Raw genomic sequence first — 26,588 nt, 5'->3', positions numbered from 1 at the left:
TTGTCATTAGGATATGTCCCCAAAACCTTCAAACTGGCTGTTATTAAGCCTCTCATCAAAAAACCACAACTTGACCCCAAAGGTCTAGTAATAATTAAATAACTAACTAGTTAATTATAAATAACTAGTTAATTATAAATAACTAGTTAATTATAGAGCAATCTCGAATCTCCCTTTTCTGTCCAAGATACTAGAAAAGGTGGTATCCTCACAATTATATTCCTTCTTAGAGAAAAATGGTATATGTGAGGATTTCCAGTCAGGATTTAGACCGTATCATAGTACTGAGACTGCTCTCCTTAGAGTTACAAATGATCTGCTCTTATCATCTGATCGTGGTTGTATCTCTCTATTAGTTTTATTGGATCTTAGTGCTGCGTTTGACACAATTGACCACAACATTCTTTTGCATAGACTTGAACACTTTGTTGGCATCAATGGAAGTGCATTAGCATGGTTTAAATCATACTTATATGACCGCCATCAGTTCGTAGCAGTGAATGAAGATGTATCATATCGATCACAAGTGCAGTATGGAGTACCTCAAGGCTCAGTACTAGGGCCACTACTCTTCACGCTTTATATGTTACCCTTGGGAGATATCATAAGGAAACATGGTGTTAGCTTTCACTGTTATGCTGATGATACTCAGCTCTATATTTCTTCGCGGCCCGGTGAAACACACCAATTTGAAAAACTAATGGAATGCATAGTCGATATAAAAACTGGATGACGAGTAATTTCTTACTGCTAAATTCTGAAAAAAAACAGAGGTGTTAATTATAGGACCTTAAAAACTCTGCTTGTAATAACCTAGAACACTGTCTAAGACTTGATGGCTGCTCTGACTATTCTTCGTCATCAGTTAGGAACCTAGGTGTGCTATTTGATCGCAATCTTTCCTTAGAAAGCCACGTTGCTAGCATTTGTAAAACTGCATTTTTCCATCTAAAAAAAATATATCTAAATTACGGCCTATGCTCTCAATGACAAATGCAGAAATGTTAATACATGCATTTATGACCTCAAGGTTAGATTATTGTAATGCTTTATTGGGTGGTTGTTCTGCACGCTTAGTAAACAAACTACAGCTAGTCCAAAATGCAGCAGCAAGAGTTCTTACTAGAACCAGGAAGTATGACCATATTAGCCCGGTCCTGTCAACACTGCACTGGCTCCCTATCAAACATCGTATAGATTTTAAAATATTGATTATTACTTATAAAGCCCTGAATGGTTTTGCACCTCAGTATTTGAATGAGCTCCTTTTACATTATAATCCTCTACGTCCGCTACGTTCTCAAAACTCAGGCAATTTGATAATACCTAGAATATCAAAATCAACTGCGGGCGGCAGATCCTTTTCCTATTTGGCACCTAAACTCTGGAATAACCTACCTAACATTGTTCGGGAGGCAGACACACTCTTGCAGTTTAAATCTAGATTGAAGACCCATCTCTTTAACCTGGCTTACACATAACGTACTAATATGCTTTTAATATCCAAATCCGTTAAAGTATTTTTAGGCTGCATTAATTAGGTTAACCGGAACCGGAAACACTTCCCATAACACCCTATGTACTTGCTACATCATTAGAAGAATGGCATCTACGCTAATATTTGTCTGTTTCTCTCTTATTCCGAGGTCACCGTAGCCACCAGATCCAGTCTGTATCCAGATCAGAGGGTCACTGCAGTCACCCGGATCCAGTACGTATCCAGACCAGATAGTGGATCAGCACCTAGAAAGGACCTCTACTGCCCTGAAAGACAGCCGAGACCAGGACAACTAGAGCCCCAGATACAGATCCCCTGTAAAGACCTTGTCTCAGAGGACCACCAGGACAAGACCACAGGAAACAGATGATTCTTCTGCACAATCTGACTTTGCTGCAGCCTGGAATTGAACTACTGGTTTCGTCTGGTCAGAGGAGAACTGGCCCCCCAACTGAACCTGGTTTCTCCCATGGTTTTTTTCTCCTTTCTGTCACCGATGGAGTTTCGGTTCCTTGCCGCTGTCGCCTCTGGCTAGCTTAGTTGGGGTCACTTCATCTACAGCGATATCGTCGACTTGATTGCAAATAAATACACAGACATTATTTAACTGAACAGAAATGACATCCCTGAATTCAATGATGAACTGTCTTTAACTATCATTTTGCATTATTTACACACTGTTTTCCTAATGAATGTTGTTCAGTTGCTTTGACGCAATGTATTTTGTTTAAAGGGCTATATAAATAAAGGTGACTTTACTTGACTTGACTTGACAAATTCCACAGACCAAGGTACTTTGTGTACCATTGGCTCATTTTGTACCACTCGAAGGTGATTAGGGTCTCGGGCGATATTCCATTCGTAACGTCTCCGTTCCCTCCTTCAAAGAACGAGGGTTTCATACGTAACCAAGACGTTTTGGTTACTACACAGAAACTGAAGCACACGTGACCCTCATGGTGTTTTCAGCCTCTGCCCCCTCAATATATGAGTATATGAACATTATCTCTAGAACTTTTTTGAGAGTTATTTCATGAGCATTTTACCGTTTTTTATTTTATTTTATTTTTTTTTTAGAAAAACTTTAGTCATATCATATTCAAATAGAAACGTAAAGGTCTTCACAGCAACCCATCAAAATATTTTTTTTTTGAAGAAACTGTGAGAGAGAGAGAGAGAGAGAGAGATTCCATAAGGTGTTAATAAAAATACTTTGCTATACTTTCCTGCTTAAAAAAAAAAAAAAAAAAGATAAAACCAGGTACGTTGGTCATCCAGCCTTGTTGGTCATAGCTGGTCACCAGGCTGGCTTGAGAAGGGTTTTGCACACTTATTTAGCTGGACAGGCTGGGAGATCAGCTGGCTAACCAAGCTGGGAGACCAGGAGCAAGTTCAAGCTTAAACCGGTGTGCACCGTATTGCTATGGTTTCTGGTTTGAATGATATGTTTCCTTGAAATGGTGTGCAATGGTGTGCAACAGAGTTTGAGATGTGTCGTCTCTTGTTTGGTGGGTGTGTAAGACATGTAAACCACAATCAGTAGTAACATGTATAAACCAAGCGGTATTAAAGAGACCACTCACACAATGTAATTAACATCAAAATAAATTCACAAGAGCAAGTATATTGTTTGCACACATTTATTTACATTAAAAGCTAAATAATTAAAATAATATGAGCACAAGTTAGATCTGGAACTTCTTTAGGTCTGTCTAAATATCATTTAGTAATTGCAATGTCTTCTGGTCCATATCCTTTCCTTAGGAATGTGTGCTAAATACTGATTAATGTATCATACAAATACTATACATATTTTTGTATTATGGAGTGACACTTTCATAAACTTTTCTATTCCCCTCTGATTATATAATGGTAAATATTTCATTAACATTGCACAACAACAGTGATCAGCAATAATGATAAGCCTAATACTCACAATAAAAATAATTAGGTCATATAAATCATAAGAAGTGGAGGTAAGAAGTGGATTATGCTTCACCTTTTCAATGTTTATCTTTTCATCCTGAAATGCGAGGCTAATGTTGGATCACAATAATTACGAACCACAGTTTTCACAAATCCCATCACTTGACTAGGATGTTACCTTTTATTTTGCAGGGCAAGGGCAAGGGCAATGACTGTAACATAGAGTGTATTTTGCAGTATTACACACATATTTATACCGACTTCATCAGGTTCCGAAAATTCTTTAAAAAGAACACAAAGAATGGCTTTCTCAGCTGCCACAGTTGCAACTCTTGCGTCATCAGAACAGGGTGTTCAATGCACTACTGTTTCCATTTAAAAAAAACGTTTTGAACTGTTTTTTTTGTTGGGACTGAATCATTATCATCGTGTCCTTACCTTATAAACCTGATATTCACTCCAGTAAAAGGTCTCTTACAATAATAACTGCATTTTTCCACATTGTTTACTTGATCCTTGCATAAGATAACTCAAGAAATTATATCTAACAAACATTACAAACACGTTTTAATATGTTGCATCTAATAAAAGCTCTAGTATGTTTTCATAGTAAATCAAACTCTTTACTCAAAAGATCAAGGAAATGTTTAAGTTTTTAATGATGCATAAAATAGCACATATATTATTTTATATAGCTAATATAATATTTTAATACCAGTGGCGCAAAGGATAACACAATGTAGTCTACCCTGGGACAAAAATAATGTTAAAAGAATGTTATTCTGTGCATGAATGCTGATAAAGGAATTGCTGACAAAAAGGAGATTTCAAAGTACTTCATCTCATCTCTTAGTGTCTTACAATAGCAACATAAGTGAAAGTTTTTTTTTTTTTTTTTTTTTTTTTGCAAGTTTCTGTTTGGGATTTTCAGATATGGCAGACAAATGCAATCTCTGAAGAAATGAGTGTTAAAGAGAAAGATGGATTTCCCACTGCTAAACACATATGACATATCATTTTCCAACATCATCCAGAAGCATGTAGGAGGTTTGGAATATAAATGAAAAGAAAGTTGATGAAATCTAGAAGGAGATTGTGACGAGTGGGGCGGGGCCGAGGGACATGGGAGCGAGGCCGGGGGAGTGATTGGAGATGAACTACACCTGTTCGTCCCACCGGTCTCGAGGCCCATGGAGGAGATGGAAGGATATAAAACTGGAGCGACGACAGTGAAGGACGAGAGAGGACCAGGCCTGGGCTTTTAGTTGTGTTTTGGTTTTTATTTTATGCGCACCAGTCGTCCGTGAGGGGCTGGTGCGCTGTTTTGGGTTTATTTTGTTATTAAAATGTTTTTGATTGTCCGCCGGTTCCCGCCTCCTTCTTCCGGATGAATATCAAGGTTGATATCGTTACAGTGGTGCCGAAGCCCGGGAGAAGGAGGGACGCGCTGCTGAAGATCCCTCGCCGCTGTGGTGAATCCGCGGTGCCATCGAGCTGGCGAGGAGTGTGCCGCCATGGACGCTCGAGGCGGTGGACTGGAGCGAGTTGCCGGGGACGGGCGAGCTCGCTACCGGCCGCCCACGATGTGGAGAGACGGCTGCCGTCCGTGAGGGAGCGGAGGAGTCGGCGCCGTTCGCCAGGTGGCCGGAGCCTGCTGCCTCCGCCGGAACGGGGAGGAGCAGGGAACGGGGGACTCCTGCCGGCTGCCCAAAACCGGAGGAGCCGTCGCCGTCCACCGGGCGGCGGAGGAGTGTCGTGCCGTCCGCCGAGGGCCGTCCAGTGTCACCGCCAGGCACCGCGGAGGAGATCACCCAGCTGGTGGAGGGCCGAGCAGCGGTGCGTCTGGGAACCGGAATTTTTTTTTTTTTTTTTTTTTTTTCCTCTCTCCCCTCTCTCGTCTCTGTCGCTCCTCCTTCCATCTCCTTTTCTCTCGCCTCGCCTGTCCTACCCCCAGGTTCCCGCAGGTCCCCGTGAGCGGCCCCCCCGGAGGGAGGGGGGGGGGGGGAGTAGAGCGCAGTCTCGGGAGTACCCCCCGGCCTGCGAGGGGCGATGGGGGTATGTGACGAGTGGGGCGGGGCCGAGGGACATGGGAGCGAGGCCGGGGGAGTGATTGGAGATGAACTACACCTGTTCGTCCCACCGGTCTCGAGGCCCATGGAGGAGATGGAAGGATATAAAACTGGAGCGACGACAGTGAAGGACGAGAGAGGACCAGGCCTGGGCTTTTAGTTGTGTTTTGGTTTTTATTTTATGCGCACCAGTCGTCCGTGAGGGGCTGGTGCGCTGTTTTGGGTTTATTTTGTTATTAAAATGTTTTTGATTGTCCGCCGGTTCCCGCCTCCTTCTTCCGGATGAATAGGAAGGTTGATTCATTACAGAGATAAAGAACATTTCCCTGGTCTTTCTAACATAGGTCACATTTAGTCTAGAGCTTCATGCTTTTTTAATGGTTTGAGGGAACTGAAAAACAAGGGAAGGAAACTAACACAACCACAAATTTGCATTTCACATAGCTCACTTGTGCACAGAAAGTGTGCATTTAAAACAGGAAATAGATAAATAACATCTATGGCAGATTCCCTGTAGACCAGTTTCACAATAGACAGGTTAATCTGAGAGTGGGACAGAGGGACAGAAGGTAACAAACAGCCTTAACTTAAGCTATGAAGTTGTGTTGTTGATTTATAAATTATTGATGCAAGTTAAACAATTTTATATGTTTAGGGGAATGATTAACAGTAGATATACAAGATCACAGTTAACACAACCATGAATACAACATGATTAAATATTAGAAACAGTCCTTACAGTCTAACTCAAAATTGAAGTGCATAGATGTGGTTGACTAATCTTTGAACTATGCAGTTATCCTCATGTCTCATCCATACAGAAGTTAATTAGAAGTTGATTTTTATTAGAAGCAATTTTTATAAAATCTTGTTGCTGACTAGCATTGTCATGGTAACATTCCAGGTGAAAATAATGAGGAAATTATGTTTCTTTCAATTGAAATTTGCCCATAAAGTCAAAACTTTATGAGCATGATTGTCAGGCATTTACAGTATGCCCATTTTCAAGACATACTCATAAGTAACAATAATACAGAATGTCAACTGGGTCATTCCTGGTATTTAGTGCCTTTAGGACATCACACGATTCTGAAAATCAAACACAAATTTTAAAATAACATTTTGTGTAATAATGATAGGTGATGATATGATGAAAAATTAGTCAAGCTGAAGCATTTATGAAACAAAATCTCCATCCTCTACATACTTTAATGTATGGGGATTGTAAACATTATCTTAGAAAACTCATGTCCCTTTATCCATTAAAAAGCTCATCAGGAAATGTATATATATATATATATGAATGAATTATGGATGAGTTGTAGTTACTTTCTTGTGAATGCATAATTTGGGGGAAACTGTCAATCAAAAGTACTACATACTTCTTTTGTCATACCTCTAATGGTTGTTGCGTATGGTTGGCCATAATTGCTACCAGATATTATCATATCTATTACAATATTAAACAATGTACAATATTTAAAAGCTAAACAGGAAATTAAAATAAAATAAATTATAAATAAATAAATAATGGTGATGGATGAATTACAGTTACTTTCTTGTCAATGCATATTTATTTATTTATTTTTATTTTATTTATTTTTTTTTAGATTTTTTTGTTTAGATAAAAAACCCATTGCCATGATTAAATGATATTGTTACCACTACATTAAAAGTTGTGGCCACAAGAAAAAGATGTCATTCCCTTTACATAGGGTCTCATGGCAACGACATTTTTTGATGTTTTTTTTTACTTTAACAAAATTATCTTGCAGTCAAAATATGCTATGACGTTACTACAAATTAATATACTGTGGCCACAACAAAACAAAGTGAAGCGAACATGTCCCCTAGCGCAGACTAAAAGATCAGTCTTGGGATTTAAAAATCAGTATTGATTCACAAAGCTGAAATGAAGATATACAGTACAGACCAAAAGTTTGGACACACCTTCTCATTCAAAGAGTTTTCTTTATTTTCATGACTATGAAAATTGTAGAGTCACACTGAAGGCATCAAGGGCTATTTGACCAAGAAGGAGAGTGATGGGGTGCTGCGCCAGATGACCTGGCCTCCACAGTCACCGGACCTGAACCCAATCGAGATGGTTTAGGGGTGAGCTGGACCGCAGACAGAAGGCAAAAGGGCCAACAAGTGCTAAGCATCTCTCGGGGAACTCCTTCAAGACTGTTGGAAGACCATTTCAGGTGACTACCTCTTGAAGCTCATCAAGAGAATGCCAAGAGTGTGCAAAGCAGTAATCAAAGCAAAAGGTGGCTACTTTGAATAACCTAGAATATGACATATTTTCAGTTGTTTCACACTTTTTTGTTATGTATATAATTCCATATATAATTCCACATGTGTTAATTCATAGTTTTGATGCCTTCAGTGTGAATCTACAATTTTCATAGTCATGAAAATAAAGAAAACTCGGTAACACTTTACAATAAGGTTCCATTAGTTAACATTAGTTAATGCATTAGTTAACATGAACTAACCATGAATGACACCTCTGTTCAGCATTAATTCATATTTGTTAACGTTAACTCACACATGTACTAATGCATCAATTCACATTAACGGCACGGTTAGTTAACATTAGTTAATGCATTAGTTAACATGAACTAACCATGAACTAACCATAAACGACACCTCTGTTCCGCATTAATTCATATTTGTTAACGTTAACTCACACATGTACTAATGCATCAATTCACATTAACGGCACGGTTAGTTAACATTAGTTAATGCATTAGTTAACATGAACTAACCATGAACTAACCATGAACGACACCTCTGTTCCGCATTAATTCATATTTGTTAACGTTAACTCACACATATACTGATGCATCAATTCACATTAACAGAACGGTTAGTTAACATTAGTTAATGCATTAGTTAACATGAACTAACCATGAACGACACCACTGTTCCGCATTAGTTAATATTTGTTAACGTTAACTCACACATGTACTAATGCATCAATTCACATAAATAAGGCATTGATTTGTTGGTAAACATAACTCTACAGCGGAAAAATGTTGTTCATGTTTATACGCACTTTACTATCATTACTTGCATTCAAATAAGCATTTATTAATGGATTGAGTGAATCTTATTGTAAAGTGTTCACTATTTCAACATTAACTGATGTGTTACTAACATTTGTAGACTCTTTATTGACATGACTTACCATTAATAAAGCATTTATTGATGGAATTTATGAACCTTATTGTATTGTAAAGTGTTCACTATTTCAACATTAACTGATGTGTTACTAACATTTGTAGACTCTTTATTGACATGACTTACCATTAATAAAGCATTTATTGATGGAATTTATGAACCTTATTGTAAAGTGTTCACTATTTCAACATTAACTGATGTGTTACTAACATTTGTAGACTCTTTATTGACATGACTTACCATTAATAAAGCATTTATTGATGGAATTTATGAACCTTATTGTAAAGTGTTCACTATTTCAACATTAACTGATGTTACTAACATCTGTAGACTCTTTATCTACATGACTTACCATTAATAAAGCATTTATTGATGGTATTTATAAACCTTATCGTGTACACTATTTCAGCATTAACTGATGTGTCAGTAATATTTGTAAATGTAAATGTTTGAAAGCCATTCATTATTAACATTTTCTGGATGTTGAGAAAAGACCTCTTTATTACATTATCAGAACTGGTCAACATTGGCAATCTTTGCCAGAACAAAACATACAAAACAAAATTTTTAAGGACAAAACAAAATGTGCTGCCCTATCAATTCAGGCCTAAACAAGGCAAAATATATTATTGTAATAAACATGGAAAACACGTATATGGTTCTTTTTTTTTGCGACTTTTTATAGCATGAAAATTGACTATTTTCTTATCGGAAGCAACTTCCCATCCGTTTTCATTGTTTGTATTATGTTTGCAATGTTCTCATCGGCCATGATTGCGTCTTGACTTTTCTGGGTTATGTTTGATAATTTTTTCTCCCTTTTCCTGTTTTTCATGGATTTCTGCATATTTCTCTGGTGCTGCAATCGCCAGTTCAGCAATAGCTGCACTCTGCACGATTGTGTTCCGGTCAACACCATACTTCCGGAAAGCTTCTGCCATGTTGCTTCCTCTTTTGAAAATCTCCAGGACTGATTTGTACCGCTTTACCACCTGCCATGGATCAGTAACTAAGACAGTAAAAAAAAAAAATTAAAAAAAAGATTTTTTTTAAAAGAAGAAATTTCGGCAATTGTTATGTTTCTAGTGATCACATTTTAAGAACACATTCCATTCATGTGTTTAATGGTAAACTACACAACACAGATTACAAAACACAAGTTTTCCATTCCTGATATATTAAAAAAACATTTATTAAATTATTTCAATTTGCACAACCTACCCCTTTGACAGAATTTACTCATTTGCTTGTTTTTTTTCTGTTTTTTCACTCTTTCCTTTGCTTTCTTTCCCTTCTTCTTTCTTTTCTTCTTCGCCCTCGAATAGTCTGAGCTAGATGACTCTGAGTCAGAAGACTCAGAAGAGTCAGAGTCAGTGGAGTCACTTTCTGAATCGATTTTCATTCTTTTGGGGATGTCTGCAGGCTTATCTTTAATTCTGTCAGGAATGTTGTTGTCCATTTTGATGGCTTTAATCGGGGAAGAAAAAAAAACAGTTAAAAGTCATATTCTGTATGCCTGCATTTGTGACTATAGGTTACATGTTAACTTCACTCCAAATGACAAAAAAAGTCCATATCAACATCACCACTGCCTGTTACATCTATCTTAGTTCAGTTTAATACGTGGGTTTACCAGATTTACCACATTTTATGTATTTAAAGAGAGATTTTAACACTAAAACAACACAAAACTTTCACAAAAACTTTACCTTCTGACAGCTGTTGTCTAAGGAAATCTCGATCTTTTGTTAAATCTTCTATTTTCTCCTGCAGATACTGACATTTCACCTTCCAGGTGTCAGTCTCTGCCTTGGCTTTAGCCAAAGCTATAGACACAGTGGGCGCTGCTTCAGTGGGTTTATCTATAAAGAAAAAATAAATAATAATAATAGGCTATTTAACAACAAAATCATCCTGATTATGTTACACACACAGAGGGAGGGAGGGAGAGGGGGGTTGGAGGGACTCTTAAGGTTTACTAATTAAAAATTGTAAGTAAAAATCGTTTCGTTTTCTCAGTTATTTCTACTATTCAAGCCTGGATCAACCGTTTTCTTGATGGTTTCATTTGTAAAACTTAATTAGTAGCTATCTAAAGTTAGCTAGTTGATAAACGTGCATCATTTACCGGATTTTTCTGTGCGTTCATCCCGAGACAGTTTTTTCTTCTGTCTCCCTCTGGTCTGATGGTTTAAATTGTCATCCGTTAGTCCACTCTCCATCATCAAACTTGCTTTGGCATTCGACACCTGTTTATCAGTCTCCGCTGTATAACCGCTGGCGGCTCTATTTATTTATTTATTTTTGCCGCAAAGTGCTGAAGGATTGTGGGTATGGTAGTTTTTCTTTAAATGAACTGCAGAAATTAAGCTTCTTTTTTTCTTTTTCTTTTTTAACGAAGCTGAAATAACAATGACTGATGGCTTCAATATAATAACAGCATTTAAAAATTTGAAAGTGAATAATACGTTTGTCTTGTTTTGATTTAAAATTGTATTGCTAAAAATCTCTCGGGATTTGTACTTCCGGAAGGAACGCTACTTCCTGATGAAAAGCCGAAAAGCCCGCTCAACTCCCACGCAAATTAACAGATGCAACGGCGAACATCACGTACAATCCAGTGACACATCATGTAAGATTTGATTACAGCTTTTAAAGACTGTATGTAAATCTAAGAATTGTAAATTATAAATGTTACATAAATGTATGTTTCTTTCTTCAGCTCTAACATGAAATGTAGCCTATATAGCACAACACTATAATTGTTTTTCTGATATATTTATTCTTTAACTATTTTATTAAATAAATAATTCTATATATTAGAATTATAACATACTGTATATTCATCTTTATTCATGAAATGCAAAAATGCATAAAACCTTACCATAGTTAATCAGATAATATTTACATTGTTTTCAGTCAATGTATTTGTTTTGTGTGTTGAGTAGGCCTATGTCTAAACCATCTGTTGCATGAATACTAAATATTAATGTATTAATTATTATTATTATTATTTTAAATATACTCTTTTAAATAATTGTTTATGTATTTATAAGGTGACATGGCTCCGTCATTAAATCGAAAATTGCTGTCAATGATTGAAGGACGTCAAACAAAGAGGAAGAAACTGAAGTTGATTAAATGGCTCCAGAAAAAAAAATTGCTTAAAGCAAAAATGAAGTGCAATTTATGCCAACATAAAATGAAGCTGACTCATAAACCCAACAAAGCAGACAACTATGTTTGGTAAGTATTATTATTATTATTATTATTAATTTAAAATAATTGCATGACCAGAGCTTGCTTGATTAAATTATCTTTTTAATAATTCATAATTTTATTGTCCAGACATAGCTGGACAATTTTAAATGTCAGCTATGGTTTTAGGAAAATTTAAACAAATATGACGCAGAGTCTTACTAGAATCTTTTATAACATGTTTAAAGGTCCTGTACACGAAACAGACATAAGGGAAGGTTCAAGTCAGTGAGGTATGGATCACTTTTTGCCAAGTCAAAGTGTAATTTATTCTCCTGGATGAAGTTCATATATCGGTATGTTTAAAACATTTTAATTGAAGTTTTAGTCTAATTTTGAAAGTAGTTGAACAGAAATATGAACACTAAAGTTTTGTCATTTTTTTTAACAAAGGTTTGCTCAAGGCCTTCAGTTGAGACAAATCGACATGATTGAAGATGGCATTGCTGGAAGCTCACGTACACTCAGCAGCATGGCCAAAAAAGTTCGAGCTATTTGTAAAGAATCCATGAAGTTGTATGCCAGAAGGAAGGGCCAAATGATAGGACAACCCAGGGAGTTTGTTATGATTGATGAGAGCAACTTCCGTCACAAGCGAAAGGTAATTTAAATATTCCCATAAAATGTATCTTTATTTTAGATTAATAACCTTAGTTATGTTAGTGAAATTGTGTTTTACATTATGTACTTTGTACATTAGGCAAAATTTGCAATTTGGCTAAACAAAAAATACCCAGTTTGGTAACACTTTACTTGAAGGGGTGTGCATAAGACTGACATGACACCATCATAATCATGACATGACAGATGTCATAAATGTGAAGGAGGTCTTATGCATGTTTATGACAACTGTCATTAAGTGTCATTCGCTCAATTATGACATTTTTTAATGCAAATATGACATTGTTTGAGATGTCTTTGTTATGACAACTTGACATAAACCAATACATCATAATCTGTCAGTGTCTTTGTCATTACAACTTGACATTACCAAGACAACATAAATTGTCATAAATATGTCATAAACATGACATAGCAGATTAACTATCAAACTTAAAGGGATAGTTCGCCAAAAAATGAAAATTCTGTCATCATTTACTCACCCTCAAGTTGTTTCAAACCTGTATGAGTTTATTTTTTCTGCTGAACACAAAAGAATATATTTTGAAAAATGTCGGTAACCAAACAGTTGATGGACCCCACTGACTTCCATAGTAGGAAAAAAAAATACTATGGAAGTCAATGGGGTCCATCAACTGTTTGGTTACCGACATTTTTCAAAATATCTTCTTTTGTGTTCAGCAGAAAAAATAAACTCATACAGGTTTGAAACAACTTGAGGGTGAGTAAATGAGAATAGAATTTTCATTTTTGGGCGAACTATCCCTTTAAGAAACCACTAGCTTTATGGGTTAACATTACATTAAACTGTCATGTGATTGGTTTTGACATTGGCTGTCATGAGGCCATTATAACTGTGTCATGAATGTTTTTCTTGACCTCAACTACAGTGGTACAAATTTAATGACATTAAAATGTTATAATGGCTTCATGACAGCCAATGTCAAAACCAACCACATGACAGTTTAATGAAATGTTAACCCATAAAGCTAAGTGTTTGATAATTAATCTGCTATGTCATGTTTATGACATATTTATGACAGGTTGTGTTGTCTTAGTAAAGTCAAGTTGTCATAACAAAGACATCTCAAACAATGTAATGTTTGCATTAAAAATGTCATAATTGAGCGAATGACACTTAATGACATTTGTCATAAACATGCATAAAACCTTCATATTCATGACATGTGCTATGTCATGATTATGATGGTGTCATGTCAGTCTTATGCACACCCCTTCAAGTAAAGTGTTACCAAGAGTTTTAAGTGTTAAGTTCAAAGAGTGTTAGATTGATTGTTAGGCCGATGAGTGTTAGAATGTATAGAAGGATTGCATTGTTTTGAATGATGTATGCCTTGTTTCCACCGAGCGGTACAGTATAGTACAGTACGATTCGTCATGGTAAACCCTGATCCGGCTTGCATTTCCACTGCCAAAAGTGGGCCAACCCTTACTTGATTGGCGCGGTGTATGCCTGAAAGAAACGAACAATATAATTCTTGTAAAGTAGAAAACAACACAGAAAATAACAATGGAGTGCATACAGTATAGCAGATCTTGTTCTTGCTTCTCGGCTGTCCTTCTGCTTGTCACAAGAAGAAATGGTATTGTGTTTCAACTGTATTAAAAATGGCTCCTCTTGTGTTATCATTCCTCTTATAGCAGGCGCAAGTGTTGATTATCTGTCAACAAATCAATGTTCTGCTAACTCCACCCTTTAGTACCGGACTACTGTGCTACGTACCCCAATGAAAGGGTCTCAAAAAAGTGGTACGGTATGGTTCGGTTCAGAATTAGGGTATCATTCACATCTTCTGACAATCTAAACTACAAAAATTGAGTACCGTACTGAACTGTACTGTGCCGTACGGCTCAGTGGAAATGAGGCATTCTATACATTTGGAAGCTTTGTATTTTTAAATATTGTATAGTTGTATACTTGTTTTTCAGTATGGACGTGGAAGGTTCGCAAAGACTTGGCGTAGAAGAAAGTGGGTCTTTGGGATGCTGGGGGTTGCACCAAGAAATAACAAGCCTATTCTGAAACTCGTTCATCGAAGGTCCCGAAACCATCTTATCCCACATATTGTACGACATGTGCATCCTGGAAGTTCCATACTTAGTGATGAATGGCGTGCTTACAGAGGGGTACTAAGCGATCTTGGCTATAACCATTTTCCTGTGAAGCATAATCAGTGTTTTGTAGATCCAATAACAGGCAGCCATACACAAAATCTGGAAAGAGCATGGTTAACTTACAAAGGAAAAATATGGCGTCTTAGAGGAAATAGGACAGAGGACCTACTAAAACAACATCTAAAACTGATAGAGTGGACTTACTGGCTTGGAAATCGGCACAAAAATGGTCCTCTTGGAAGACTGTTGAAGGATATTCATCGAAAATATCACTTTTAAAACACAAAGCTGATAACTCCCCGAAGCCCATTATTTCTCCAGCCTAACTTGACCATGCTGGCTCACTCCCAGATCATCCTTATTTTTACTCTTTTGAAACACCTCTTCCATAGTCCCATTCATTGATACAAACAGTATATATATTTCTTATTTTGTACATTTTGTAATTCTGCTGCAGATGATTTTTCTTGCTTCAAACACTACAGTTGTACAAATGAATTTCCAATTGTCTTTTTATTAATTTGTAATATGTATACATTGTTAATTGAGACCATTGTTATGTAATGTAGTAAAGGTTTTGAAAATGCAAGTGATGTGTGACTTTCACTCATTTAAGGTCCAGTAAAATCAATAATCACTGCTTTGTGTCAAATCTACAAATGTAAGTACATCAATTTACAATAAGGTTCATAAATTCCATTAATACATGCTTTAATAATAGTAAGTCATGTTAATAAAGAGTCTACAAATATTAGTAATCCATAAGTTAATGTTGAAATAGTGAACACTTTACAATAAGGTTCATAAATTCCATCAATAAATGCTTTATTTATGGTAAGTCATGTCAATAAAGAGTCTACAAATGTTAGTAACACATCAGTTAATGTTGAAATAGTGAACACTTTACAATAAGGTTCATAAATTCCATCAATAAATGCTTTATTAATGGTAAGTCATGTCAATAAAGAGTCTACAAATGTTAGTAACACATCAGTTAATGTTGAAATAGTGAACACTTTACAATAAGGTTCATAAATTCCATCAATAAATGCTTTATTAATGGTAAGTCATGTAAATAAAGAGTCTACAAATGTTAGTAACACATCAGTTAATGTTGAAATAGTGAACACTTTACAATAAGGTTCATAAATTCCATCAATAAATGCTTTATTTATGGTAAGTCATGTCAATAAAGAGTCTACAAATGTTAGTAACACATCAGTTAATGTTGAAATAGTGAACACTTTACAATAAGGTTCACTCAATCCATTAATAAATGCTTATTTGAATGCAAGTAATGATAGTAAAGTGCGTATAAACATGAACAACATTTTTCCACTGTAGAATTATGTTTACCAACAAATCAATGCCTTATATAAAAGAGTGTTGATAAGGTACACAACAGTATTTTTACATTTAGGGTAACATAGTGAGTTAGAAATGTTCATATATAGTGTGTGTCAACTGCTGCGTAAACTAATGTAAATATGTACAGTTTAACCCCTACAAAACAGTACAGCTATTTACAGGCATTGTTCATGGTTAGTTCATGTTAACTAATGCATTAACTAATGTTAACCAAACGTACTGTTAATGTGAATTGATGCATTAGTACATGTGTGAGTTAACGTTAACAAATATTAACTAATGCGGAACAGAGGTGTCGTTCATGGTTAGTTCATGTTAACTAATGCATTAACTAATGTTAACTAACCGTGCTGTTAATGTGAATTGATGCATTAGTACATGTGTGAGTTAACGTTAACAAATATGAATTAATGCGGAACAGAGGTGTTAACTAATGCATTAACTAATGTTAACTAACCGTGCCGTTAATGTGAATTGATGCATTAGTACATGTGTGAGTTAACGTTAACAAATATGAATTAATGCGGAACAGAGGTGTCGTTCATGGTTAGTTCATGTTAACTAATGCATTAACTAATGTTAACTAATGGAACCTTATTGTAAAGTGTTACCGAAAACTCTTTGAATGAGAAGGTGTGTCCAAACTTTTGGTCTGTACTGTATATATATATATATATATATATATATATATATATATATAAAACTAGGAGTAAAAAAATTTAATACACACATATATTGGTTAAACACTTTGATAACAGTAGATAGGTTAATGTTTTCTGATTCATCACTGTCCCAGTATGTTGTAGAATTCTTCTGCTTCACATTTCTTTGTCATATGATGATAAACTTTGACTAAAATATATTTTAGTGTTTATTTTTGTTTGTTTGTTTATTTATTTAAAGTAATGAAGCTAAACAATGATTTGCTGAAGTTGCTTTACACTAATCAAATTCTGACTTTCAACACACACTGTCATAAAAAAGGAAGGTTCATATAATGATCAGTTGGATTTTTGCTTTTGTTTAAGTCTCCCCTCCTCTCCCCCACATGTACAGTCGTGGCCAAAAGTTTTGAGAATTACATAAATATTGGAAATTGGAAAAAGTTGCTGCTTAAGTTTTTATAATAGCAATTTGCATATACTCCAGAATGTTATGAAGAGTGATCAGATGAATTGCATAGTACTTCTTTGCCATGAAAATTAACTTAATCCCAAAAAAAACTTTCCACTGCATTTCATTGCTGTCATTAAAGGACCTGCTGAGATCATTTCAGTAATCGTCTTGTTAACTCAGGTGAGAATGTTGACGAGCACAAGGCTGGAGATCATTATGTCAGGCTGATTGGGTTAGAATGGCAGACTTGACATGTTAAAAGGAGGGTGATGCTTGAAATCATTGTTCTTCCATTGTTAACCATGGTGACCTGCAAAGAAACGCGTGCAGCCATCATTGCGTTGCATAAAAATGGCTTCACAGGCAAGGATATTGTGGCTACTAAGATTGCACCTAAATCAACAATTTATAGGATCATCAAGAACTTCAAGGAAAGAGGTTAAATTCTTCTAAAGAAGGCTTGGAGTGCCACCAGTGCAGAGCTTGCTCAGGAATGGCAGCAGGCAGGTGTGAGCGCATCTGCACACACAGTGAGGCGAAGACTTTTGGAAGATTGCCTGGTGTCAAGAAGGGCAGCAAAGAAGCCACTTCTCTCCAAAAAAACATCAGGGACAGATTGATCTTCTGCAGAAAGTGTAGTGAATGGACTGCTTAGGACTGGGGCAAAGTCATATTCTCAGATGAAGCCCCTTTCGGATTGTTTGGGGCATCTGGAAAAAGGCTTGTCCAGAGAAGAAAAGGTGAGCGCTACCATCAGTCCTGTGTCATGCCAACAGTAAAGCATCCTGACACCATTCATGTGTGGGGTTGCTTCTCATCCAAGGGAGTGGGCTCACTCACAATTCTGCCCAAAAACACAGCCATGAATAAAGAATGGTACCAAAACACCCTCCAACAGCAACTTCTTCCAACAATCCAACAACAGTTTGGTGAAGAACAATGCATTTTCCAGCATGATGGAGCACCGTGCCATAAGGCAAAAGTGATAACTAAGTGGCTCGGGGACCAGAATGTTGAAATTTTGGGTCCATGGCCTGGAAACTCCCCAGATCTTAATCCCATTGAGAGCTTGTGGTCAATCCTCAAGAGGTGGGTGGACAAACAAAAACCCACTAATTCTGACAAACTCCAAGAAGTGATTATGAAAGAATGGGTTGCTATTAGTCAGGATTTGGCCCAGAAGTTGATTGAGAGCATGCCCAGTCGAATTGCAGAGGTCCTGAAAAAGAAGGGCCAACACTGCAAATACTGACTCTTTGCATAAATGTCATGAAATTGTCGATAAAAGCCTTTGAAACGTATGAAGTGCTTGTAATTATATGTCAGTACATCACAGAAACAACTGAAACAAAGATCTAAAAGCAGTTTAGCAGCAAACCTTTTGAAAACTAATATTTATGTAATTCTCAAAACCTTTGACCACGACTGTATGTATTGAGAACAAACCTTAATAATTTGGCATGTGTCTCCTCCAGAGTTTGTAAAAAATCTCAACAATGTCTGATATTAAGGTCCTTTGAGGGATTTTTATTATTATTATTATTTATTTGTATTTATTTATTTTATTTGCTTGCCACATTATATTACTCTTACTGCATGTCTACTATTGTCTCAATTATCTTTATATTTTTATTTAGGATTTTTAACATAATCTTCATTTATCAAGTTGATACCTAACCAAAAAATAAATAAATAACTAAGAACCCCATTGTCTCCTGAACTGTGAAAAGCAACCTCAATAAGCAAAAAAAAAAAAACCTGATATGACCACTTTTCTAAATGTTTCCCTCTGACCTCCTGTTTTTGGTTATGTCATGCAGGACAACTGGCAGCAGGCACCTGTGAGATTGTCACTCTAGACAGAGACAGCAGTCAGCCACGCAGGACGATTGCCAGACAGACGGCCCGTTGTGCATGTAAGAAAGGACAGATTGCCGGGACAACGAGAGCCAGGCCAGCCTGCGTGGATGGTAAGATCAAATTTGGGGAAACTGTCAATCAAAAGTACTACATACCAATATAATTGGTTTGCACAAAATAAAATATGCTGCTATAATCAACAGATGTGCTAAAAATGTTTATTTAAAAAAAATGAATTAAAAGAAAGAATTGTTTTGGACTGGCACATAAAGCAGTGTATGTGTGTAATGGACTGGAACCCATGTGCCTGCGTATAAATGTATTACGTGACATTGCAGCTGTATAATTTGTAAAATATGGATAATATTATAAATATAAATAATGTCAAGATTCACTACTTCAAGTGTTATTTAAAGTATGGCTATCTCCGACATATCAGAGATCTCAGAGATAATGGCATAGATGAGTGCTGTTATATCACAGAGGCAGAAAAAATAAAAAGGTATTATTTATTTATTTGTTTACTTTTTTGTCATCCTAAGAACACACTGCAAAATTTGTAATGGAGTACAGCAGAGCACCATCAAGAATATTACATATTTATACCCGTTAATATCCATTGTGGTCATGACCCTGGATAAGAACCTTTTTCTTGTAAACTGTTTAAATCATCATTTAAAATTAAACTTTATATGAATTACATTTCTGAGGTTTCATCTGATGCCATTTTTTGGCCATAATTGCTACCAGATATTATAATATTTAATACAATAATATACAATATATAATCAGATGATTGCCTAATAAATATCTGTAAGAAGAGTGTTTCTAGTTAGTGTCTTGGAAAACACTATTTTTGTCAAGTGCATAAAAGCCACCCCAGTGCAGAACGAAACAGCCTCAGACATAAAGGCATTGGGCAAAACTGCCCCAGACATGAAGGATCCAGATGATATGGAACAAGACAAAAACTTCAGAAATATGTAATTTATAAAGATCTGCATTGGTCATCCATCCAGGGTGCTTCCCTGTCTGCAGCCAGAGAAGCTGGGATAGGCTACATCGTGTTCATAATCGCATGCGTTTCATCTGCAGTTATGAACGCGATATTGTGTAGCTTGTCAGGATCTGTCTATTAAGTGCTGCTCCATTTGAAAGCAGGTGATGATTGACATTTACCGCTAATCACAGAACCGGCTTTACTAACGAGACACGCATGACAATCGCATGTGATTAATCATGCAGCCCAAACTGAATGTCAGACACAGTATTAGTATGGTGTTCCTAATAATCCTTTAGGTGAGTATAAATATATATATATATATATATATATATATATATATATATATATATATATATATAGGCTATCAATTTTTACCTATCTTGTGTTCATATATATATATATATATATATATATATATATATATATATATATATATATATAAATATATATATATATATATAGATAGATAGATAGATAGATAGATAGATAGATAATGATATACACACACACACACACAAATTTGGAAACAATAATAGGAGCACTATGTTGCAGAATTGAGAGTGAAAATCAATGGAACAATTATGTATATCATTACATGTATCTCATATACAATCATCTCGTATCTCATTATGTGTCTCATTTTCTTGTTTTCAGTAGTGTTTGGGGTGTCCTATTTAAAAATGTGAACATATTGCTCACAAAGCAATTTATTGCATTACTTGTTTTGTGCTCCATTGTGAAAAGTCCCAAAAAAATTACGTCAAACTTTTGTAATTAACTCATTGGTTATCCATCTAGAAGACATTGTTGACCTTGCAAGTTGTATAAATATTGACACCGTTAAGTACAATGCACACCTTAAAAATAAAAACTGCAAGAGGCACACATTTATATTAACATTAACCTAACATTGTGTTCATGCGTTTACTTATGTGTATGGTTCCAATTATTCTGTTTTCAGCATTGTTCACAGAAAAATGTCAAATATTATGTCTTAGGGCCAGATTTACTAACAGCTTGCTTCAGTGCAAACCCACAATTGTCAGGATTTACTAAAGACACGCAGCAAGAAATTAGCAATGAAAAGGTATGGACCGAGTAATTTTTGTGGCTGACCTTTATGCATATGCATTTGCAGGAGTATCCCTTTCAGGTGCAAAATTTTTGGGAGGAGAGTATTTAAATGAATCACGCAACATGATTTACTAAGATTTGCACTAGTCAATTCCCTGGTATTTGTCCCATTATTTAGCTTGTATAATAATAATAATAATAATAATAAACTGTTGGTGAGCATGCTGCTCAATCTTCTGTCTTCCTGCTCTCCTTTCAGATGTCCAGAGATCAGGTGATTTGATGAGGTAACATGGATTTCCCCGGCAGATTGCTTAAACCATTCTCACGATAGTAAACAGCTAACCAAAACACATATTCATGGGACAAAAATAAACTAGAAAATATTTATACCAATATCTTGCTGCTTAAAACATACACACATCATGTTGATATGCGACATAAGCAGCAATCATTGTTTTGATTCAACTGATTTGTTCAGTGAGGTTGGCTTGCGGGTGGAAGCTGGGTGGTCAGCTTTTGAATACAGCCACAACTCTGCCAAAAGGGAAGGTGTAAATTGTGGACCAGTTGTTATTTCATTCTTGTACTCTTTAATGGAACTTGATGGTATAATAGTCCCTGCTGGACTTCAACATTGATGGGATGTTGTATTGATGGATTGAAGCTGTTTTATCTCAGTATCCAACATTTCTGCTTTTGCTATTTCTTCTAGGCTGTGAAGTAAGGTAATCTGATGCGATGAGGAGATGGAGAGACAAGGGGATGTATTCACATCTGCCTCACAGGTCTGGGATAGAGTGTCAGGTCCCAGATTTAGACATTCCTTGCGGTGGTGTACCTGAAAGTGTTGCAGACATAGGATCCAACATGTGAGTCATGAAGTTGTCATGGGCCATTGAAGGCCCAGGAGAGAGCTGCATGATCCGTGAAGATGTCAAAAGGGTTTCCCTTCCAACATTGCTTGCATTAGAATGGATCTGGAAGGCTTTATTGTAGTCTGATTGAATCAGAATAGATGAGTTTTGTAAAGTGTGTTTGAGACTGTCCATGCTTTCCTGGCAATCTGCTGTCCAATCCCATTTGATTCTCTTTTTGTTAAGGTTGTTAAGTGGGGCTGTGCTATCTGCAAAATGTGGTATAAATGTATGGTACCACCAAGAAGCATTGCATGGCTTTGAGGTCTTTGGTGGAAGGTATTCAGCCACTGCCTTCGCCTTCTCTCATCAAATTTCACTTCTCTTCTCAGAGACAGAAGGGCATAATGAACGTGGTCTTCTTCTTGCTCTGCTCCTTCATCTCCACCTGCCACTATCCTGACTGCAGATCCAGCGAGCTGAACCATGAAGCCCCTTCCAGTGATTCCAGGATATCATGAGGCATTGGATAGGTGTAGGGTACAGTCTTGAGGTTACGTTGCTGATAGTCCACAAAAAACCAATAGAAGCCATGAGGCTTGGGGGCTAGGATGACTTGAGATGACCATGGTGAGAAGGCGGGCTCTATGATATTGTTATGAAGCATCTGATATAACTACTCATCAATTATCTGTATGATCTGTAGTGGAGAGGCACTGTAAGCTCTGGACATGAATGGGATGTCATCAGTAAACATGATTTTGTATTTAACAATTGATGTAGCACCCAGGGTATCAGAAGTGGTGTGTGGCCATCTGGAGATTAACTGTAACAGTACCTTCTGGTTATCGGTATCACAGGGATTTGAAGCTAGAATGCATGGCTGAAGCTTCAGTTCAGGTGGCATGGCATAATAAATATTCACTTTGGTGGGAAAGGGAGGTTGAGCTTATCATTCATTGTTGAGGTTACAGGAATCAGTGGAGGTAGAAATGGATAATAGTTGTATCCTCGAAGAGCCTCCCTCAGTCCATACCGTCCTTGGCAAATGTCCAAGACAGCACCTTTGGCATTCAAGAAGTCCAGACCTGTAATGAGTGGGAAGACGAGATGTGACTTCTCCATGATGTAAGTCATCAAGGAACACTCGTCTTTTAATTGAATCTTTGAGGGAATTGAGCTATAGAGATGGTTTTACTATCTCTGTGTATTAGCCTCCACAAGCCCTTCTGCATAAGGGTATAAGCAGAGCTTGAAAAAAAAAAAAATAATAATCTGTTCACTCCGAGCAGAATTGAGTTTCTGTTCCTGGTTCCTCTGATATTATTACCGTTTCGAAACCAGTTCGGGTGGAAGACATACTGGTTAATAATGTTATTTATTTAAACAATTTTATTTGCCTAATAATAATAATAATAATAAAGTACAGCATATTCTGTACTCAAAAAGAAAAGGAAAAAAGAGAAATCTGGTAACGTTAGCCAATAACCCACTGAGTTAAGTCAAAGCCAACTTTTTCTTTTCTACAGGCTACTAAAGAAACAAACAAATCTGTCAACACTTTAAAGACATTAAAGTATTTTTAAGAGATTTAATAAAGTATGCTGCATTGTAAAAAAAAATATATATACATTACATATATATATGTATAAGATTGCGTTCTGAGAGTGAAATAAAAAAACATAAGTCGTGTCTCACGTCGCTTTTATTAGCCCTATTACTTTCCGAAATAATGAAGGCTAACATGGCTTTTTTTTATGCTAAAGCAAAATGTTAACAAACATTATAAAAACAGTTTCTCTCCAAAACAAATCATCTAAAGTTTAGGCTATAAAAACGTCAATCCAAAAACCAATTAAAGGCTAAGCTGATGCCTACCTCTCTCATTCAGCACGAATCCCAATGTTTCCATATTCCAGACATACATGGATGCAATATATGATTTATTATATAGTCAAGTCAAGTCACCTTTATTTATATAGCACTTTAAACAAAATACATTGCGTCAAAGCAACTGAACAGCATTCATTAGGAAAACAGTGTGTCAATAATGCAAAATGACAGTTAAAGGCAGTTCATCATTGAATTCAGTGATGTCATCTCTGTTCAGTTTAAATAGTGTCTGTGCATTCTTTTGCAATCAAGGCAATGATATCACTGTAGATGAAGTGACCCCAACTAAGCAAGCCAGAGGCGACAGCGACAAGGAACCGAAACTCCATCGGTGATAGAATGAAGAAAAAAACCTAGGGAGAAACCAGGCTCAGTTGAGGGGCCAGTTCTCCTCTGACCAGACGAAACCAGCAGTTCAATTCCAGGCTGCAGCAAAGTCAGACTGTGCAGAAGAATCATATAATACCTTATAAAGTGTCATAATATGCACACAATACAGAATCTGGAAATTTAATTTGCTCCAAGTTTGGGTAAATAACGTGAGCTTTCATTCCATACTAAACTTTCCATAACTTACACACATTTAATAGCACTATCTGCTGACAGGGTTATAAAACAATGATTAAAGTTACACAGATTATATTGAACACATCAAACAATTATAAGACATAAAACATTATTCGTGAATCTAGTTAAACCTTCAGATTTCTTAGTGGTTGTCCTTTCGAGATAGTTTGTTGAAAAGTTCAGATCATAGAAAGATTCTCAAGCAAGCAGGAAGCAAAGTCATGGGATGATCCTGTATTGGTTCTTTGTGTTGAGGTCCACTAATTATTAACGATTACTATGGCGTTTCCAAACGTTGGGATCATGTGATGCTGTGATACACAGGGTCCTTGTATCTTGTAAAAAGAGTTAATTAAATCAGCTCCTTTTTAGGGACTCAGGATGTCGATGTCCCATTAGTTTCCTCATGAGCGGGGGCATTTTGCAACAGACCTTTTCTCTGTTGTATGATCACATTATCACTTCACTTAATGTCGCAATGTCCTTTAGCCATTTGTTTCCTTGATAAAAAGGGGTCCAGACAATCTTGAGCATTGTTTTCCCTCAGCTAATCATTAACTGTGTTCAGATCGCAGATGGGAGGAAGTAGGCTTTTATAATTCCTTTGGCAGAAGTAGCCAATTCTGCAGTTATTGGCGTGACTGTTCACTGAGGTCCCTACAATTATTATTATTATTATTATTATTATTATTATTATTATTATTATTATTAATATTAATATTTTTTTTGCAATATAACAAACTGCACAGACACTTTTTGAAGAGAAATGATCTGAGCTGGATGATGACACCACTGAATCAATAATGAACTGATTTTAACTGAAAAATTTACAGTATACTTTTGCCCTTTTTTATAGCTGCTCTGCAGCAGAATTTAATTGTGTTTGTGTTATTGACACACTACTTTCCTTTTTAACAATCTAAAGCTGCTTTGACACAATCTATATGTCACAGTTCAGGGTGCTTCATCGGCTTCCCTGTTGTATGTGTCCTGTCATTGTCTGCAGCTCATGACCTGGGCAATCAGCGCTGATTAATCGTCTTACGTTGGCCGTGTGCCCGAGATCCTCTGTCTCGTTTTTCCACGTCAAGCCAAAGTTTCAGTGTGAGATTCAAAGCAGTGAGTGGCAGGTTGGCCCAATGAGAAGTTGGTAATTTTCCAAATGGATGTTCAATTCAATTCAAGTTTATTTGTATAGCGCTTTTTACAATACAAATCGTTACAAAGCAACTTTAAAGAAAAACATTTTCCTACAATATTTAGTAATAGCTAATTTAGTAATATAAGTGGTGACTGTCAGTTTGTGCACGTATGACAGGATTTTTAGAAAAATTAATACAATATGTAGTCAGCAAGACGATGAACATTATAAATATTAATAATTAACAATTATTATATGATGCAGTCACACTTTTAGCAATATTTGTTAGTTCTATTTGTTGTTTCAGGGTTAGCATTATCTGGGGTCCTCTGAGGGTCAGCATCATCTCTTCTCAGGTGTTCTGGATCCAGACTGGAGCTTGTGTAAATCCTAGTCAAGTCACCTTTATTTATATAGCGCTTTAAACAAAATAGATTGCGTCAAAGCAACTGAACAACATTCCTTAGGAAAACAGTGTGTCAATAATGCAAAATGATAGTTAAAGGCAGTTCATCATTGAATTCAGTGATGTCATCTCTGTTCAGTTAAATAGTGTTTGTGCATTTATTTGCAATCAAGTCGACGATATCGCTGTAAAAAATGCAAAGATGGATCGCACTGGACTTGATTTAAGCCAGGTATTTATGACAGGACTTTTAAGGATTGGATGAATAGGGGCCTGACAGCTTTCTGCATAGCTATTAAAGATAACAAGATGAAGAGTTTTCAGGAGCTAAAGGATAGTTTTGATCTAAATAACCATGACCTATTCAGATACTTACAATTGTGAGATTACTACTCCAAAGAAATTAAGGGGATTTCTTCTGACGTGGTAAACCCTCTTATTGAAATAATGTATGGCGCTTATCAACAAAAGACTAATAAGATTGTGTCTAAACTCTATCGGAGTCTGATGGAGAACTTGAAAAACACTACACTCTATGTAAAAGCAAAATGGGAGTCTGAATTAAAGATTGTCCTCACAGAGGAGGAATGGTACCAAACATGCCGT

At 36.3% G+C, this 26,588-nt stretch overlaps 3 protein-coding genes across 8 annotated transcripts in view; 2 read left to right on the top strand and 1 right to left on the bottom strand.

The window, feature by feature from the left end:
• LOC132099090 (chemokine-like protein TAFA-5) overlaps positions 1-26,588 on the top strand; it is a 400,739-nt gene that overhangs the window by 179,489 nt on the left and 194,662 nt on the right. For all 3 annotated transcript variants that reach the window (XM_059505533.1, XM_059505534.1, XM_059505535.1), the window contains exon 2: positions 19,002-19,151. In XM_059505533.1, coding sequence (XP_059361516.1) covers positions 19,002-19,151 — 150 coding nt within the window. The remainder of the gene's footprint in view (positions 1-19,001; positions 19,152-26,588) is intronic.
• LOC132098518 (coiled-coil domain-containing protein 106-like) lies at positions 9,779-10,942 on the bottom strand. The gene is made up of 4 exons (XM_059504603.1): positions 10,811-10,942; positions 10,392-10,544; positions 9,953-10,149; positions 9,779-9,814 (listed from the first exon to the last, which is right to left on the bottom strand). Exons 1-4 carry the CDS (start codon positions 10,905-10,907, stop codon positions 9,779-9,781), a joined length of 483 nt encoding a protein of 160 aa, XP_059360586.1. The 5' UTR covers positions 10,908-10,942.
• On the top strand, positions 11,137-15,274 carry LOC132098418 (uncharacterized). Of its 4 annotated transcripts, none has more exons than XM_059504536.1 (5): positions 11,137-11,314; positions 11,739-11,928; positions 12,129-12,173; positions 12,334-12,541; positions 14,512-15,274. In XM_059504536.1, the coding sequence occupies exons 1-5, from the start codon at positions 11,230-11,232 to the stop codon at positions 14,974-14,976; spliced, it is 993 nt and encodes a 330-aa protein (XP_059360519.1). In that variant the 5' UTR covers positions 11,137-11,229; the 3' UTR covers positions 14,977-15,274. The 4 variants fall into 4 exon arrangements, with proteins under 4 accessions (XP_059360519.1, XP_059360518.1, XP_059360521.1 ...); XM_059504535.1 differs by having other exon boundaries at positions 12,129-12,236; XM_059504538.1 differs by having other exon boundaries at positions 12,129-12,236; positions 14,493-15,274.

This window comes from Carassius carassius, chromosome 22 (genome assembly GCF_963082965.1).
Source record: "Carassius carassius chromosome 22, fCarCar2.1, whole genome shotgun sequence".
NCBI classification, from domain to species: domain Eukaryota; kingdom Metazoa; phylum Chordata; class Actinopteri; order Cypriniformes; family Cyprinidae; genus Carassius; species Carassius carassius.
The sequence above is the reverse complement of the archived record's forward strand: the minus strand, read 5'-3'. Positions and strand labels throughout refer to the sequence as shown.